Consider the following 20,554-nt stretch of genomic DNA (forward strand, 5'->3'; position numbering starts at 1 on the left):
TTTTTTATTTTTTAAAACAAAACAGATAAAAATATAAAAATACAATAAAAATAAAAATTATATAATAAAAAATATAATAACATGACCAAGATAAATCAATTAATTTTAGACAAATTAATAATTGAAAGTTCATCCAAGATCTTTTTGAACCTATCCTCTTGGAGAGGTTTGGTAAAGATATCTGCTAATTGATTTTCAGTGTCAATAAAAATCAGTTCTAAATCCCCTTTTTGCACATGATCTCTTATAAAATGATGTTTAATTTCAATGTGCTTAGATCTAGAATGTTGAATGGGATTTTTAGAAAGATTTATTGCACTTGTATTATCACAGAGGATGGGAATTTTTGCGTACCTTAGCGAGTAATCCTCAAGCTGATTTTTTATCCAGAGCAGTTGTGAGCAACATTGAGCGGCTGATACATACTCTGCTTCAGTGGTTGAAAGAGCAATGGTACTTTGTTTTTTGCATGACCAACTTATTAGGGATTTACCAAGAAATTGGCAAGCACCACTTGTGCTTTTTCTTTCAACTTTGTCTCCCGCGTAGTCGGCATCACAATAAGCTATAAGGTCAAGATTGGAACATTTCTTGTACCAAATTCCCAGATTTATAGTACCAACAAGGTATCTAAAAATCCTTTTTACAGCTGTGAGATGAGATTCTTTAGGAGAGGATTGAAACCTTGCACAAAGACCGACTGCAAAGACTATGTCCGGTCTACTTGCAGTTAAATACAGCAAGGATCCTATCATCCCTCTGTATTCCTTTTCAGAAATAGGAGTTCCTTCATCATCTTTGTGGAGTGAGGAGGATGGGTGCATTGGAGTTCCCATACTCTTGGCAGAACTCATGTTGTATTTTTTGAGCAAATCCTTGGTGTATTTTTCTTGTGAGATAAAAATACCATCCTCTCGTTGTTTGATTTGTAAACCAAGGAAGAATTTTAATTCCCCCATCATACTCATCTCAAACTCGCTTTGCATGAGATTTGAGAATTCTTCACACATTTTTTCATTTGTGGATCCAAATATAATGTCATCGACATATATTTGAACAATCAATAAATCTTTTTCAAGTGTTTTCTTGAAAAGAGTAGTATCAATCTGTCCTCTAATGAATCCATTTTCTTTTAGAAAAGAACTTAACCTCTCATACCAAGCTCTAGGAGCTTGCTTTAAACCGTAAAGAGCTTTAGAGAGTTTGAACACATGGTTTGGTCGTTTTTCATCCTCAAACCCAGGAGGTTGATGAACATACACTTCTTCATTTAAGAACCCATTCAAAAAGGCACTTTTCACATCCATTTGGAATAGTTTTATACCTTTATGAGTAGCATAAGCTAAGAGGATTCTTATTGCTTCAAGTCTTGCTACGGGTGCAAACGTTTCATCATAATCTATTCCTTCTTGTTGGTTGTACCCTTGTGCCACTAGTCTTGCTTTATTTCTAATGACTTCTCCATCCTCATTTAGTTTGTTTCTAAATATCCATTTAGTTCCAATCACCGATTTGTCCAGAGGATGGGGTACAAGATTCCATACCTTGTTTCTTTCAAATTGTGAGAGTTCTTCCATCATAGCTTCAACCCATGATTTGTCACCAATAGCTTGATCAATTGTCTTGGGTTCAACTTGTGATATCATGGCCATGTTGGAAGTATTTTCCCTTAGAGAGTTTCTGGTTCTCACACCATCTTCAGTATTCCCAATGACTAGATCTAGAGGATGATGCGTGACTGTTTTCCATCCTCTTGGAAGTTGTTGAGAGGTTGGATCAGACTCATCCTCTGCGTGAGGACCGGGTACTTGTGAGGATGTATTTTCATCTTCTTCATCCTTATCCTTTTTCTCTAAACACAAGTCATCAAACTCATCAAAAATAACATGCATGGATTCCTCCACAGTTTGAGTCCTAAGATTATATATTCTATAACCTTTTGACGTTGTGGAGTATCCTAGAAAAATTCCTTTATCGGATTTTGGATCAAACTTTCCCAAATTTTCTTTATTATTTAGAATGTAGCAATAACACCCAAATATGTGAAAATAGGAAATATTTGGTTTTCTCCCTTTCCATAATTCATATGGAGTTTTGTTCAAAATTTTTCTAATGGATGTACGATTTGAAATATAACAAGCGGTATTAATGGCTTCGGCCCAAAAATATTTTTCAATGTTGGCTTCATTTAAAATAGTTCTAGCCATTTCTTGTAAAGTTCTATTTTTCCTTTCAACAACCCCATTTTGTTGGGGAGTTCTTGGACAAGAAAAGTTGTGAGAAATACCATTTTCTTCACAAAGATTTTTAAAAGATTCATTTTCAAATTCACCTCCATGGTCACTTCTCACCGAGACAATTTTTGAACCTTTTTCATTTTGAATCTTTTTGCAAAAATGGTGGAATGCCTCAAAGGCTTCATCTTTGTGTTTTAAAAATAGAACCCAAGTAAAACGGGAAAAATCATCAACAAGTACAAAGCCATATCTTTTTCCACTAAGACTTGGAGTTTTGATAGGACCAAAGAGATCAATGTGAATGAGTTCAAGAGGATGATTTGTTGAAACAAAGTTTTTAGAGTGAAAACTACTTTTAACTTGTTTTCCTTTCACACAAGCTTCACAAACTTTGTCTTTTTCAAAATTAATTTTTGGAAGACCTTTTACTAATTCTAAATTTGCTAATTTAGAAATAGTGTTTAAGCTTGTGTGACCGGCTCGTTTGTGCCAAATCCATTTATCTTTTTCAATGGAAACAAAACAAGATTCGGTAGGTAAATCATCAAGATAAAGTTCATATAAATTCTTTTTTCTAAAACCGGAAAAGAAAACTCTACCCGAGGATGAGTGTTTAACCTTACATAGAGTTGGCTTAAAAACAACTTCAAAACCACTATCGCACAATTGACTAATGCTTAGCAAGTTATGTTTCAAGCCATCCACATATTGAACATTTTCAATTTTTGCAGAATTATTCTTACCAATAATACCTGTTCCTTTTATTTGAGCTTTATCATTATTACCAAAAGTGACTGATCCTCCATCCTTTATCTTCAATGACATGAAGCAGTGCTTATCTCCCGTCATATGCCTTGAGCAACCATTGTCCAAGTACCAAGGCTTTCTTTTGTTGATTAGAGGATGAACCTTGTCATTTTCTGATTTTGCCATGAGACATAGGTTGGCCTCTTCTTCCTTTTCTTGCTCCGAGGATGACTCATCACTATCATCCCAAGTGATCATCATGGATTTGTTTTTGTATGGAAATTCTCTAGAGTTCCTTTTATTGAGAGGACACTCAGTTTTATAGTGTCCCATCTTGTTGCATCCATAACAAGTTATTTGACTTTTGTCAATTTTTTCTTTTTGAGGAGGTCCTCTATTCTGTCCTCTTCTGTTTAGCATCCTCTGGATTTTTCTGGAAATCAGAACGAGGTCATCATCATCCTCAGACAGAGGATACTCTGCGCTTTCCTTTGTTATGACATCTTCATTCTTCTTGGAGCTTTCTGTTTGGCTGGTTTTTAGAGCAATCATTCTTCCCTTTTTGTTTGGTTTATCAGCCAATAACAATGGTTCATGAGCTCTTAGAGTTCCAACCAAATCTTCTAATTTCATGTTGGTCAAATCTCTTGCTTCTGTAATGGCAGTTACCATTGGCCTCCATTCTTTTGGTAAACTTCTTAGGATCTTTCATATCATTTCTTGAACGGAGTATACTTTTCCAAGAGATCTCAAGTTATTCAATATGATGGTTAACCTTGAGAACATTTCATCAATAGTTTCATCCTCCTTCATTTCGAATAGTTCAAAATCCCTTACTCCCATATCTATCCTTGCTTCTTTTACATGACTTGATCCTTCATGATGAATTCTTAGAGTATCCCATAGCTCTTTAGCGTTTTTGCATTCTTCAACTCTGTCATACTCTTCCCTGCACAAAGCACACGTTAGAAATAAATGAACTTTAGAGTTTAGGAGTACATTTGCATTTTCATCAGCCGTCCATTGTGCTTGAGGTTTCTCATCGGAGGTTGCATCTGCGTTGTTGGTCCTAATGACATGATCTCCATTTTCCACCACAGACCACATGTTGTTGTCTTGTGATATGAGAAATAGCCTCATCTTGCCTTTCCAATGATAGTAATCTGTACCATCAAAGTAGGGAGGTCGGCTGGATGATCCTCCTTCAGGGATGTACTTAGCTTTTGACATATTTCTTTTTGGATCTTTTTCTCTTACACTGTTAGGTGTATTTTTTAGAGAACCTTGCTCTGATGCCAATTGTTGTAGCTAAATATCACTAGAAGGCGGGGTTGAATAGGGATTTTGCTGTTAAAAACAATTTTTAAGTGTTTTAAAAACTATCCTCTTGCAGAGGATGGCTAGCTCGAGGATGGGATTTTTAAATCGTTAGATCTAAGCTGAGTAAAAGAGTAGGAGCAGAATATGAGGGACACACACACAATTTTATACTGGTTCACCCAAAGATGGCTACGTCCAGTCCTCACACCCTTGTGAGATTTCACTAACTTTCAAAACAGATCAATCCTCAACCCGAGGATGATTACAACCGTGTATTATCAAGCTTCACCAAGCTTACAATCAATTTCCAAATATTTCCAAGCTTCACTCACTAGGAAATTACAAAGTAGAATGAGAGTGATTGATACTTAATACTTTCTCAAAAGATATACAAAGATATAGTGTAGGATCAAAGAAAGTAATAAGGGAGGATGTGATTTGCTTCTTGAAAGCTTTAAGATGCTTGATCTTTTTATGCAAGTGTGTTGTGTGTCTTCCAATGGAGAGCTTGTATGCATTTTATAGAGATCCAAGCCCTTGATGACCGTTGGAGCTCATTTTCAAAGGGTCCAAGGTTTTCATCAAAATTACAGAACTACCACTCAGCTTGTTAGGCTTAGGCAGAACCATCCTCTTGCAGCATAGTCTTTGATCTTGACATGTCCTTGCTTTTTCACTTTAATCAGAGTGCAAGGCTGTTTCTGAGCTGCATTTTTCGAAGTCTTTAAGGTCTAGGTTGGCTTCATCTTTTGAGGTGATGTGGACAAGAGAGAAAAAGCCACTTTATGACATAGGGCTGTCATACTCAGTCCGAGGATCAGATCTGGCAGCAACATGTGATCTTCCATTTTTGGCTTGTTTCAAGTTGCCTTTTGCTAACTTGACTTCCTTATGCATTAAAACGTGCAAGCCCATTAAATGATCAGATTTTGACATTTGCACATGCTTGATAGGTTGCTTTCACTTTTGCTAGCCTTTTCCTTTACATACTAGATCTAGCCATATTCACCTTTTTCTTTTGACCTTTTGACTCTAGCTTTGAATTCTGGTGAGAGATCAGATTGTCCAAATCTGGAGTTTTTCAACTTGCAGCCCATCCTCACGTTTGCAGTAATTTCCATCCTCACGAGGGTTTTCCATCCTCAGGCCAGAATCACTTTTTTTCTTCTTTTTGCCTTAATGATTAATAACCTATTATCTTATATGAATACACTCAAGAGCACATGTTAGTCATTAACCACAATCATAATCTCTTAAGTAATTTTGTTATCATTAAAATCATTTGAGAGATTTTGTCTCAACATGTATATTTTGAGGTCATCAAACATTATTTATAATGGGACAATCATAATAGTGGTTAATGGATCTACAATAAATCATGTAGAGAGATGTGAGTGATGTAGATATAATGTATCCCTCTTGCATAATAGGAGTTGGATTTTGGGTCTCTCGATAGAGTGATATGTCAACATTAGTAATTGCTTGTGTACTTGAGAATCGAGAAACAAATTACTAGATCTAACAAAGATGACACTTTTTTATGTCTTTTGTTCAATTAAGACATTTGGATGAATGGACAATTACTGCATAGTAAATAATGGACAATATTGATAAGGGAATCCTTATAGTGTCATACACCGACAATGTTGAAAAATTTGAGAGTGTATTATTTGAGGATTTCAAAATAGTAAATAATTTAGGGATTTGGAAGAAAAAAAACGTCGTAGGTGAGAGAATGGTTTAGAGCATGAGTATTGTGAAAGTAGGAATGTATGAGATGAAATTTAGTAGCGTGATTTGATTCAGTAAAAATGATGCGGCGGTTGACAAAACTGACGCATAAACCTTCGTTAAGCCTCACCAGGGGTGATTTGGTGTCAACTGTCCCAAGTTAAATGTTTGTTCTAAATTTCTTGTAGTATTTATAATATTTTATATTATTTTGAATTAAGTAAGAGTCTATAAGATTACACGGTAGAACATATGAATTAGAAAGTAAAATTTTAATTAAAAAATTATTTAATTAAATTATTATTTAATTAGTTAACGATTAAATTAAATAAAATGAATTGAACTTGTAGCGTATAAGTTTCGATATGGTAGTAAGGTACAAAAGAGACACTATATATATATTGTATCTTTTCGTAAGAGATTCCTAGAATCATTTTTACCTTAATATGTTCGGTGGTTATTTTATTTTATTAAAATACGACATATGTCTCACTATTTTATATCAGTGAGGCGTGATAAGATAAGATCCGATTTCTGATCATTTATTTTAAATTAAATAAGTTGTATTCAATAGAATTGAAATGGACTAAGAGACAAATGATTGAAATTTAAATCATAAGATGGATTAGAAGAAGTGTTTTTCATCCAACTATTCCAAGAGTTACATGTGATGTAATTGGAAATGAGTTTCCTATTGAAATAGTCGTGTTTTTGGTGAATCACTAAAAAATCTTCCAATGGAATTTTTTCGAGTCATTGATAGGGGCCAATACATCCCCTATATTTTTTAATTTTTGTTATATATATAATAACGATATATTATTAATTATTTTTTTATATATAATAACGATAGATTATCAAAATAATAGTGATACATTATTAAAATATGCACAAATTTTTATGGTTTTGAGAAACTGATATCGCATTTTACTTCTCTCCTCTCCACTTATGTATTCTCCCTCTATTGGAATTTATACTAATAAAATTAATACAGTTCTCTGTAGATAAACTACCTAATATCAATATAGATAAACTACTAATATCGAAGAATAAACTAACTAATGTCGAACAAACAAACTATAATACCCTATTTAGCACCTCAACTACTAACTATTAGCAAACTTTTACATGTTAACCATGATATATGATATAGTGTGATACTATTTTTTAGGAGTGACAAGATTTTAAACATAACAAAATTGATGCATTTTTCAAGAAGAAAGTTTTCGATAAAGATGAAAATCGTAAAATAGATATATTTTATATGATTGAATTGTGTGAAGTTCTAAAAATTTGTGTGCTTTGTGTGACTTGTGAAAATTGTAAAACTTGTGAGAATTTAAATTCTAACATTTTCAATTTGTCTACTATGTATGAATTGTGTGAAACTCTAAAAAAAACTATATGACTTTTAAGAATTTCAATTATAATATTTTAGTTAATATTTATCGCTCTCCAGTTCTCCCTAATATTTTGTGCAAGATCTGTCACTGAATGACACTATTCTTAAATGTTTGTAGTCAAGTTTTATTGTTAAATGGTAATGCATAGAGACTATTATGTGAGTAGATTGATGATCATATTTCATGGGTCATAGATATGAAATATCAAGTATACACATTGGAATAAATATTAAAAGTAATATTTGTACAATATTTATCCGCTATGAGAACGTTACATAATAATTATGCAAGTTTCATTAACAATTCTAATGTGACTATAGTAAGTAGTTATTCGACTTGAAATCACAATAATCCTCTTTGAGGCCATAAAAAATTATATGTAACAGAACATTTATAACAGTGGTTATTGGATCTACAATAAATAATATAAAGGTATGTGATTGATTTAGATAGAATACCCTCTTGAAAAATAGGAGTTGTGTCTTGGAACTCTTGATAGAGTGATATGTGAAATGTGTGTGGCCACATTAAAATGGACCAATATAAGATATTTGGTACATTAGTTATTGAATGTATAGTCGGGAATCAAGAAACTAATTATTGGAATTAGCAAGAATGATATTTTTATGACTTGTGTTGTGTTCAAGTAAGACATTTAGATGAATGGACATTTATTGGACAGTAAATAATTGTCGGGTAAGGTTAAAACCGTATCACCGATTTTCTCATTAATTGGGTAGCAATGATTCATTGCTAGATGTCACTCATTGTTTATAACATTTAATATTAATTTAATATTTTATATTATTGCTAATTAAGTGAGAGTCTGTAGGGTTAGACAATAGAAAAGTTAAATCGAAAAGTTAAAATTTAATTAAAAAATTGTTTAATTAAATAAAATGAATTGAACTTATAGCGTACAAGATCCACTATGACAGTAAAATAGAAAGCAGAGATATGATATATTGTTTCTCTCTTAAGAGAACCATAGAATCATTCTTATTAGAAGGAAAGTTTTCATACTATTTTTAAGAATAAAAGTTATTCAATTTATTTAGATTATGTGTTTTATGCAAGTTCGTCTATGTGTGATGGACTTTATGTCCGAGATTTATATATGTCCTTCTTAATGCAACTTTCATCCTTCCATCTAAAATAGTAGAAAAGACACCAAATGAGATATGGATTGGTCGAAGACTAAATATGTCTTTTATGAAGATTTGAGGATGTAAGGTTTATGTGAAATGTATATTGGCAAGGTATCTTAAGGAAACTAAAAGATATTATTTCTATCTTACCTCTGATGAAAAAGTGTATGTTAGGAGAACTGGTATATTCCCAGAAAAGGGAGTTCGTCGCTAAAGGAACCAGTTGGAGGAATATATAACTTGGGAAGTCCAAAATCCACAAATCATTGTGATAGAACAGGAACCACAAGGAGTTGTGGTTGATCCTCCTATGCAAGTAGCACAAAAACCTCGTAGTTCTGGTAGACCACGCCATCAACTTTAAAGATATGGATTTGGCCTGACTCAAGAAGGTGATATGTTACTCATGGGACAAGCCCATAACCTACCAGAAAGTCATAATTGACCCAAAATATGAGAAATGGTTTGAAGCCATGGGATCCAAAATAAAATCTATGTACACTAACCATATATGGACCTTAGTTGATGCACCTAAAGAGATAGAACTCATAGGTAGTATGCGGGTATTCAAGAAGAAGAATTATATGAATGGTAATTACTAATACAGTTTTTGTGCCTATTTTTTCATTCACAAAATTTATTAGAGTGGGAGCTAGAAAATGAAGTGATACATTTTCAATTTAATTATCACCCTTAATACAATATTAGCAATAGTAATTAACAATATTGATTGTTGAAAAAACAAAAAGACAGTAAAATATTTTATTTTGACATCAGTTGATTTCTCCCGCAGTAGTCAATACAACAAGTGAACAATTTTTCTTTTTAATGTATTGATGCTACATAATAACTTCCATTTACATACACCTTTAAATTTAAAGTTTGTTTATCAATTGCATTGATATTTTTTTAAATAGTCAATTAAGAAAATACATCATTAGTGTTCACGTAAGTGAATTGAAGTTAGCACAGATGGTTAGACTTTTCATTGAAAACCTTTCGGATTTTGGGTTCAAGTTTCAAATTTTCTGCAGTTAGATAGGTTGTACAGAAAAATTTATCATAAATCTTCGATAAAGTTTATGATAATCTCAGACCTTGCATGAAGTGTACATCTCTTATTATAATAAATTTATCTTTTAAAAAAATTAATGAAGTAGGGAAACTTTTCCAATAGTGAGTGATGAACTCAAGATAGTTTGAGCCAAGCCCAAAATACTTGGACGGAATTTTCTGTTGGAAAGGAGTATGTGATATTCTTCAGATTACACATTACGTTTCAGTGGCTACATCTGTCTGCAAGAGTTTTCTTAAGAAGCTATATTTATCAGATTTCACGTGTGCATATAAACAACACAGCAAAAGATGACTGAGATGAAGAAAATAATACTGTTATCTTCTTCACTATTCTTGTTCTATCAGAGTTTCCATTTGGGGCATCATCTATACCAACACAATAGATTCAATTTTTTAATAATAGCTTCATATTGCTTTCTTTAGGAATGAATGTATAGTTTGAGTCACTTCTACTTGCCTTTATTTTTTGGATGAGCAAGGGACCTTCATTAATTAAGCAAAGAAAGCACATTTGATGTGCAAGATGTTACCAGTTGATGCCATGATCTCAATAATAACCAAAATCAACCAATATAAGAGATAGCATGATGACAAGGATTGCAAAGTTCAAGAACTGGTTTATGAATTTAACTTACGAGCACAAATTAAAAGTAAATTACAGGGAAATATTCTATAGCTCATGTCACCCATACAAGCATAGCATCCAAGACATACAAGACAGGAACCTTGTTCTGATTTTAAGTGCTACGAAATTCTTAGCTCTAAGTATATTACCAGACCAGAGCTTAAAGCACTACCGAATGACCCCGATACACACTGTTCTCGGCATTTGGAGTTTACTGCAAGAAAACATCTGAGTCTATGCTCATCAGTTTATGGATTTAAAGATGACAGTAACCACAAAACTTATGCATTATTAGCATTTGGCTCGGAATCTTGTTCTGATGATTTTGCATCTTCAAAAACTTCCGTTTCAATGGTCATATCATCACCAACATCAGCCTCAACCATTACTTCATCGTTGTCGGCAACAAGGGGCTCGGCGCCATTTTGTGCTCCATCAGATTGCTGCTGCTGGTTTTCACTTGCCTTCTCATGGTCATCTGGCTCTTGTACTGGATCTTGTGGATATGGATCAGTGCTGATTGCCATTGTAGACGTAACTAACAAATTCTACAGAGAAAAACACCATACAGAATTCAAGCAAAATATTTAAACAAACTAACTATAATTGAAGTATTAACCTTTACCCTTTCAAAATACAGGATCTTTATTGTTGTCAAATAAAACAAATAACAAATTTGAAAAGAAGTGCACATGCCATATTATGAAGCATACCTTTTCAAGAGCTAAAGCAAGCTTTGAAAGATTTGGATAAATGTTTTTTGCGTCCAATAAAATCTGTTCAGTACAATATCAGACAAAGTAATATTGTTCTATATCATCATCTTAAACTTGTCAAAGTGGTCGACATTGGAGCTTGAATATAATAATATGCACAATGGACAAAAGAAACAAACTTACCTCACAAACCCTTTGCAATGTAAATGGTGGGCCATCAATAAAACATGTAAGTTCTGGAATCCAGAAAAGCATATCAAAATTAATTAGTGAAAGCTTAAACCCCAAAAATAATTAGGTCAGCAATTTATAATAACAGCTTAAAACTATTAAAAGAATATAAGCAACAGGGTAGTATGGCATATGCAACCTTAAAGGAGATAATATATTCAAGAGATTTGTTGCAGGCCAATAATTAAGAAAAAACAGGGTCTGGGTTGGGTCTAAGAAAATTGCCATCCAAAAGCACTGTTTAGCAGTTAAATGACTATCACAACTTCATTATGGCATCAAAAAGTTGTAAGTATAATTGGACACCACAATGGGTGGGATACTCTTGATCAACGCAACAGTCGCAACCCATGCTAATCGCTAAGAAGTTTTATGTCTCAAGGATACTCCTCTAAAAGCTTTGGTTTCATTAAGTGTCACTATGTCAGTTAGTCTCTTAAAAATATACATGAACTTGGGAGACCCTCTCTTAAAAGCTAGCTATCAAAGGGGAAGAATTAAGCCACTTAAATACTCCTCCGAGCATCTCATAGTACTCGATGGAGAACTTGAGCACCCCATAATGTCCAAGTCCCAATCACATACTTTTAGACTAATATTTATTTTCAATATTGAAATAACAATATTAAATTATCACAATTGATATCTATAAAATTTAAAGATACTCAAAAAACAGTGGAACTAAAGGTGGAATACCTTCATCCAATTTGTTGACCAAATCAGAGTAGGACTCTCCTAATGAAGCACATTGCTGCTCACTTGTCGTTTTTGCCTCAGGGTACTCAGACAATACCTGTATAGGGAGAAAGATAAAAAAAAATTGAAGTATAAGAATTATGATGTATGAATAATAAATATTCCAATAACCTATTACATGAAAGATACAAATATAAAAAACTAAACGCTAGCATACCGCTAAAATTAACATAATATAAAGAATAATGCATGCTACCATACCTCCCCATACCTGCTTCAGCTGAAATGATAGCATACTCTTCAGATTATCCCAGTCATGCCTGTGATTCAAGTAATTACCACATTAGCGTTTGAAGTGCATATCCATCTCCAAGTCAAAAACTATCTTTCAACTTAGCCATTGAAGTGAAAAAATGATAGCGGCTTCTATCAAGAAAATAGTAAACAATATGCAAATACTTTAAATACAAGCATATGAAAACCTCAAATTTCAAAATATAGAACATATTCATCATTCATTAATACCTAAACATCATAGTTAACAGACACAATCAATATATCAATCTAAGAAAGATAGAGGCTAAGGCCCGTGATCATTCTTGAACAGTGTGTCCTTAGCAATTTAAACGATAACAGAAAAACAAACTTAACAGTTAACATACACAGAGAAAAACATAATGATTGGAAATTTAAATCAAAACCTCAAGGAAGGAGTAATGAAGGGACAGATAACACAACAACAAACAGCCACCAAGACTTTTCTCATTAGGTGAGATCAGCTGCATAGATCAATCAATGCCATAAAAACCTGTCATGTAAGGTCCAGAGATGAACCATTTATATCCAAATATCTCTTAACAACCGGTTTTGGTCTTTAATCTCTCTTGATCTACCTCTAACCCTAACTATTGGACTCCTTACCAAACCCGGCACACTCTAGCCGCACGAGGCAGCGAGGCTGCTTTGGCACTAAATGTTGTGAATTGTAATTCAGTGCAATTAAATACTTTGCATTTTCTGGGTACAGTTTAGGCTTAACAGTTAACATACACAGAAAAACATAATGATTGGAAATTTAAATCAAAACCTCAAGGAAGGAGCTATGAAGGGACAGATAACACAACAACAACAGCCACCAAGACTTTTCTCATTAGGTGAGATCAGCGGCATAGATCAATCAATGCTATAAAAACCTGTCATGTAAGGTCCAGAGATGAACCATTTATATCCAAATATCTCTTAACAACCGGTTTTGATCTTTAATCTCTCTTGATCTACCTCTAACCCTAACTATTGGACTCCTTACCAAACCCAGCACACTCTAGCTGCACGAGGCAGCGAGGCTGCTTTGGCACTATAATGCTGTGAATCATAATTCAGTGCAATTAAATACTTTGCATTTTCTGGGTACAGTTTAGGCTTGCTAAAACAACCAAACAAGTACAAAGATATCATCATGTCAAAATGTTGGCAATTCGTTAATTTCCATTTGCAATTGGCAGTCCATAGCAATGCAAACATAACTGTATCAATTAAAAAACGGTAGTATTGCTGCAACTAGAACTGAAAGAACTAAACAGAAATATTATGAGATTAAAGGATTAAAAATATCATTAAATAACTCATTCTCATATTATTAGTGCAGTAACATAATGTAGTGTAGTCAAGGGCACCAAATGGCACACATATTGTACGATTCTAATTCATGCAAAGCACGGCGGCTATATAGTTTCGTCAATATCAGTTTAAAGAACAAAAAACAGGGAAACTTCAGCTAGCTAAGATGTTGATTGTGATGCTAGAGAGACTTATATAGCCAAAATGTTAAAAAGAATAACTAATTTTCATTCCATATGATGATTAGCAAATCGAACATCTTAATTATTTACTTTTACTATGAACCAATGCAAAAAAGTAAATTATTTTATTATTTAATTTAATTTAATTTTTCTAAAGTTAATGCCTTAAATCAGTAAGGCATCCACTGTTTAGCACCTTTCCCATCACCTTTAAAATGTAAATCTAAATAAATCCTATCTAGCACTAACACCAGTGTCAATTGCATCGCATCCATCTGTGCTCCATAGAATAAAATACAATCAGAAACAAACACCCCTTACATTATCTACCAAAAACAGAAACAAAACCAAATCTGATAACAACCGAACTCCCAATCTCTTCATTCAAGGAAGGAAAAAAATATACAAACATCATCACTATCACATTAACAAGAGGAAGCATAAAAGTAAATCTTACCAAAACCTCCCGGTGGAAGCAATAGCTTGTAGAATCCGAATAACTTCATCCTTTGAAACGTCGCTTTTTACTTCAGTGTCTCTGAAAAAACAACCGCAAAGACAAAATTAATTCCAATAGTTTTTGAAACAGAAAAAAACGAGCGAGTGAATTCGCAAATCACCTGTGGTTTGAAATTTCAGTCACCGCATCGCTGTGTAGATTATCGGCGTCGCTGGAAGAAACGGGTGCGTGGTGCAAATTATCGTGTGGTTGCGTCTCCATGAGAAGCCCTACAACCGCATTAAACTATATTAAATTAAATGTAATTAAGAAATTGTCAATTTCGACTTCTCTGTTGGGAAAAATCGAACAATGTATGTATAATACTATTGAATTATGATATGGTGAAAGACAATGGTACCTATAAACGTTGTCGTTTTGGAGATTTGAAAGTGAAGTGTGGGCGTGGCGTGTTACTTGAGAATTGAGAAGTTTCTATTCGTTTGCACTTTGCAGCCTCAGTCGCCGTCAGCGGAGGATCTACGTCGTGGACTCGTGGTGTGTGTAGTTGATGTGTCTCTCTCTCTATGGATTGGGCTTTGGCTCGCTTTGGCTCTTCTGACGGTTTGTATTGGATCAGTGCTTCTGGGCCTGTCTAATACGAGCAATTATATTTTTCAAATTCTTTTCCCACCTCCATATGGAAGTTCAAAAATTATATTATTCCCTTTTATATAGTGAATTTATAATTATTTATATTTGTAATTTTTAAAGTAGTTAAAATAAAATTCAAGTTTTTAATAATTAACGGTTTTAATTCACTAACAATGTAAAAAGAACCTCTGTTCAACGTTTTGTATCAAACTACCTATTTAAAACTCTACTTTTCTTAGAAAAAAAATCACAATTTGCAAATTTTTAAAAACTTTTCTGGAACCATAATAAAAAATTGAAAAATTTAATTGAGATGATAATGATGAATAATATAATTAATCTTCAAAATATTACATTTCATGATAATAATTCTTAAAATTACTTCATACATCCTAAAAAAATGTAACATAAATGATAACAATAAAAATGTTACATTTAAGAAATTGAATTTTGTGAGAATAATTTAAATTTTAACAACTAAAAAAAATTATTGAAAATATTATGTTAAAAAGTATAGTAATAATTTTTCTTTTACAATTATTTAAAATTTATCGAGTCATTTTAAATTTTATAAATCCATAAATATTTTCAAATCCTATAAATTCTTATAATAAAACTATTGAAATTGAAACTAAATTTTTTTATAATCTTTTAAAATCCTAATTGTCCAAGTTTGAGATTTTGAAAAACTTTTGTTTTCAGAAAATATACATAACACATTTTTCTAGAAAAAATCTTACATTGATTTTTCTAAAAAAAATTCAAAATGGGAACACATTTTACCGTTTTTTCTTATAAAAATCAAAAGAAAAAAAAAAGGAAAAAAAAAAGAAAAAACAACTAGCGAACTTTTGGAAAGATTCCCAGACCTTCGAATTTATTTTAAAAATTTGTATTGACGAGGACAAAATTTGAGTTTTTGGAAATATATTTTGAAAAACAAAAAATTTGAATTTTTCAACAAATTTAAATTGAATGTTTTTTTGGAAGACATCTGTATTTTATAAAATCTAATTTGAATTTATCTGAACACATAAAATCTTGTGGAGCAGAGTTTTATTTTAATTTTAATTTAATTTAAATTTATCTGAATAATAATAATAATAATAATAATAATAATAATAATAATAATAATAAAATAAAGAAAGAAATAGACAACTAGGTATAATGCGCAGCTAAAATGGCTATGAAGAGAGAGCCAAAAAATACCATTAAACAAAAAGTTTATTGTAACAATTGCAATACCATCAAAATTTGCAAAGTAAATTTGAGAAAAGCATAACCAAACAAAAGGTTTGGATATTCCACCTCATCATGTTGCCCCCAAACAAAGATATCGTGTTCCATAGGGTATCAAATTACATATTATAACTAAATGTCACTCAACCATCTGAGTTTCACATATTCTGTTGCAGTGCTTGCAATGCGGTTCTTCTCTTCTCCACATCATCCTTATCAGTCATGTTTAATTTTCCATCTATCTTTGTCTTGATCATCTTTTTGAGACCTCGAATACTTATGTTCTTAACATCAATGGTTTTCAAGTTTTCCTTCATCATATTAGTATTGCCCATACCATCCTTCTTCTGATCATTGATTTGAGCTACATCCAGCTTTGAAAGTTGTAGAATAACCTTATCAACTTCACTGCTTTCTTTTTCATCTGCATTGGATTGGATGGGGACCTCATTTTCAGCTAGATGCTCCTCAGAAGAAATCTCCATAGCTGCATCAGACACCACACCAGTGAGAGGGGCAATAGCTTGGTCAGCAGCCTCCATAGAAGCCTCTTCAGATACCATAACAGACACATCAGCAACAACTTGGTCAGGATCATTCACACAAGCATCATCAGCTACAACAACAGTAAGAGGGGTAATAGCTTCGTCAGCAGCCTCTTCAGATACCATAACAGGCATGTCAGCAACATCTTGTTCAGGGTCATTCACACATGCATCATCAGATACCACAACATTCAGAGGGGAAGCTTGGTGAACAGTCTCCTTAGAAGCCTCTTCAGATGCCTCAACAGACAAGCCAGCGACATCTTCTTGGTCAGGAAGATCCACACAAGCAACATCAGGTCCCACAACAGTCAAAGGAGAAATAGCTTGGTCAACAATCTCCATACAAGCCTCTTCAGATAAGCCAGTGACATCGTCTTTGTCAGGAACATCCACACAAGCAACATCAGGTACCACCCCAGTTAAAGGGGCAATAGCTTGGTCAGCAATCTTTATAGAAACCTCTTCAGATGCAGCAAACTCCATATCTTGGTGTTGCTCAGCAGAATCACAAGATTCCTCCAGTTCAGGCTGCTCAGATCCTGCAAAGTGATCAACGTCATGTTCAGATTACTACTTCACAAAAACAAACTATCATGAGATGCTCATAGATTAAAATAACAATAGTTAAGAACCACGTGCAGATGGAAAAACAAACCTGTTTCTTTTGAATCAACAAAAGTCTCAAAACTGTCTTGCAGGTTTGAACTTGGGACATGTGCAGCCTCCACATCATTGACTTGCTCTGAACCCTCCTCTTCTGGCTCAGCCTGCAACACATCATCTGCATCACTTTCTGGGTCTTGTGCAGCCTCCACATCACTAACTTTTTCTGAACACTCCTCTGCTGGTTCAACCAGCAACATATCCTCTGCATCACGTTCTGTCTCAGAAACTACTTTCGCTTCTAAATCCGAATCTTGTGACTGAATTTCACAGTCAGCTTTATTTAGAGAGGAAACTTCCCCTTCATCAGTGATCTGAGAAACCACATTTGATTCTGTTTGTGAAATAGCCCCTGCAGATAACACAATTCCATTGTTGATTAAAAACAAACATTACTAAAACACAAATGCAAATAAGAAAAACAATCACAATAATTAAATAATAATGAGATCGAGCATACCATTATCAGTGTCAAATGAGTCCTCTATATGCTCTGATACACCACTCACTTCTTCAGAAACATCATCATTCTTGGTCAGTCCCGTGTCCTCAGTCTCGACTAGACTCATCTTTGACAAGGTCTTTCCCAACAATCTCACGGACCTCCTGGTGCTATATGCTGCTTTCTGCACTGAAGTGCCATCAGGGATCTCATTTTTGTTGCAAACCGAACGGCCAGCACCTCTAGCCCTACTCCTAGGAGCTACAGCAGGAGTTTTAGCCACATCCACTGGCTTTCCTTGGACCTCACTCTTACCATCATCACTATTGTCATCCAGCCCAGTCACTTCCTTCTTTCTGTGAGTAGAAACTACAGGGACCCTTCTCCTGCTACTTGGCACAACAGCAGGAGTGACTGGAACATTAGCATCTTTGTTCTCTTGCTCAACATCTCCTGCAGCAACTCCTACTCTTGCTCCACGGTTGACTGTTTTCCTTTGAGTTGTAGTTCTAGAAGCTGTACGAGGTTGAACAGCTGGGGTACCAAAATCACCTTCACTTGGATTCAAAATCTCATCCAATCCTTCAACCTGTAAAACATTTCATAACAAATATCAATATTTATTTAAGATCTTGAACTTCTTATCTTCGCACATTCAAAAAAGGGTTTCAGATTTTCCATGTAATGAATACAAATATAGTACCACAGTATCAAGTTTCAACAATTCATAGCATAGTAATTAATCAATTGTATTTCAACAATTAATCCAAGCACGGTTAAAAGTATCTCAAACTTTTATATCAAAAAAAAAAAACTCAATTTTTTTTAATATAAAAATAAAAATGAAAAACCCTAATGGATCTCGTATCTGTACAATTGAAAAAGACAATCTGAATCTAAAGAACAGCTACAGGTAACAAAAATTAACAATACATTGATATTTCCACGATGAGGAATACAAAAACACAAAAAAGTAATGAAACAGAATCAAACAAAGAAATGCATCGAAGACACACAAAAAAAAAAAATAATAGAAAAATGGAGAGAGATTTACTTGGGGAAGAGATGAGAGAGCATCAGCCATGGCAAGATTGGTGATGTTGGCTGGAATCTTGTTCTTCTTGCATAGGGCTTGAAGCTCCTTTCTTGAGAGGGTGTGGAAGTCCATGAATGAGATTTGAAATCAAAACAAGGTGTTTTGGGTTTTGAAGAATGGAAATGGATGCGCCGAATCAGACAGAAACAGGAAGAATAGGGTAAAGTGTGGTGAAGAGGAAACGAGTGTTTGTGAATTTATACAGCGTTTTGGTTCATCGAGTGCTGACACGGTGGCAAATGTGACCGTTAGAGCCTCAATTTGAATTTGAATTTTATTATTATTTTAATAATAATTTTAATAACCAAATTAGTACTTAATAATGACGGTGAGGTTTATAATTACACACTCTTTGGTAAATTCGCAAGGCAAATATCCATTTAAAACTGGTGAAATGCACCTATATGCAATATCCGTTCATGGCAACCATTTTTATTTTATGAAATGGAATTATTTATTTAATATATTTTAATTGTTTGTAATTTATTTTTATTTTTATTTTTAATTCTTGTAAAAAATAATGTATTTTGGTTAATAATCACTTCTAATATATTATATTTTGTTTTTGTTTTTATAAAATTTGTTCATATTAAATTTGGTTAATGTAATTTTATTTAAGTTTTTATTTTTCAGTTGAGTAAATAAATAAATTGGTATTTGAGAGGTAAAACTTAATTAAATTAGTCGTTGAATTTTAAAAATAGACAAACATTTTTTGAAATTGTAAAAAAAATAATCAAAATAATTTTTATATAAACTTTGATCGTTAGAGATACTGATGTAATATATTAATTGAATATGTGGTTCTTCATGTAAATCGTATATCAATGTCATTATTATATTATACACTAATTTACCTATAAACATTAGGTATTTAATTGATTGATTTATCTTTTAGGGTTTATACAATTTTGTTTTACAGATAATCAAATTTTGTAAGAAAATTAGTTTCAAGTAAGATGATATTAATGTGAAATCAGCATGAATAAATAACATGATCGATTAGTATGTCACCTCATAATATCTAATAGTTAAAGTTTGCACAATGACTATTTTGTTTTACAATTTCAATAAAATATTTACTAATTAACAAAATTCAAAAACAAATTTAACACTTGCTTACAATTTTGATGACCAAATTTGTTGAGACAAAATCTCTCTCAAAAGGTTTTAATGATAATAAAATTATTTAAAATATTATGATTGTGGTTAATGACTAATATGTGCTTTTGAGTGAATTCATATTAGAAAAACATGTTACTTATCATTAAGATAAAAAAGGATAAAAATATGACTTAATCCATCAAGTCTTCAAAATTGGAGGATAGACATATAAGAGGATGAATCTTCAAAGTTGCAAAATATTCATCATCGTTGAAACAATGATTTTTAGTCATAAAGAGAAGATAAAACAGTGTCAAAGAATGAATAAATAAAATAATTTAAACAAAGAGGTTAGATGCCATATTTTACATGTACGAGAATGGACTCTACGAGGATAGACTGCAAGAGGATGGATCTATTGTCCACATCATCCTCATATGTTTAAAACGACCCAACACATCATTCTCAAATGTTGAAAATGACTCAACATATCAAATTCAAAAATGTTGTAGTTAACAAGACAAAAATATAGTCTTACATGTCTTGAAGAATGAAAAAGAAAAATGACATCACATGTCCAAGTTCCTAGGAGGTTTGAACCTCGTATACGAGGATGGACTGAATCAATCCAAGGACAGT

General features: G+C 33.0%; 2 protein-coding genes across 3 annotated transcripts; both read right to left on the reverse strand.

Moving 5' to 3' along the window:
- Nucleotides 1-10,210: 10,210 nt before the first annotated feature.
- Nucleotides 10,211-14,758, reverse strand: LOC101493660 (uncharacterized). Of its 2 annotated transcripts, none has more exons than XM_004505558.3 (8): nucleotides 14,591-14,758; nucleotides 14,351-14,459; nucleotides 14,188-14,268; nucleotides 12,203-12,251; nucleotides 11,932-12,028; nucleotides 11,188-11,240; nucleotides 11,002-11,064; nucleotides 10,211-10,836 (listed from the first exon to the last, which is right to left on the reverse strand). In XM_004505558.3, exons 2-8 carry the CDS (start codon nucleotides 14,449-14,451, stop codon nucleotides 10,570-10,572), a joined length of 711 nt encoding a protein of 236 aa, XP_004505615.1. In that variant the 5' UTR covers nucleotides 14,452-14,459; nucleotides 14,591-14,758; the 3' UTR covers nucleotides 10,211-10,569. The 2 variants fall into 2 exon arrangements, with proteins under 2 accessions (XP_004505615.1, XP_073225510.1); XM_073369409.1 differs by having other exon boundaries at nucleotides 14,351-14,475; nucleotides 14,591-14,725.
- Nucleotides 14,759-15,991: 1,233 nt separating this feature from the next.
- LOC101493975 (uncharacterized) lies at nucleotides 15,992-18,990 on the reverse strand. The gene is made up of 4 exons (XM_004505559.4): nucleotides 18,770-18,990; nucleotides 17,734-18,304; nucleotides 17,266-17,625; nucleotides 15,992-17,149 (listed from the first exon to the last, which is right to left on the reverse strand). The coding sequence occupies exons 1-4, from the start codon at nucleotides 18,881-18,883 to the stop codon at nucleotides 16,221-16,223; spliced, it is 1,974 nt and encodes a 657-aa protein (XP_004505616.1). The 5' UTR covers nucleotides 18,884-18,990; the 3' UTR covers nucleotides 15,992-16,220.
- Nucleotides 18,991-20,554: the final 1,564 nt, after the last annotated feature.

This window comes from Cicer arietinum, chromosome 6 (assembly GCF_000331145.2).
Source record: "Cicer arietinum cultivar CDC Frontier isolate Library 1 chromosome 6, Cicar.CDCFrontier_v2.0, whole genome shotgun sequence".
NCBI classification, from domain to species: Eukaryota; Viridiplantae; Streptophyta; class Magnoliopsida; order Fabales; family Fabaceae; genus Cicer; species Cicer arietinum.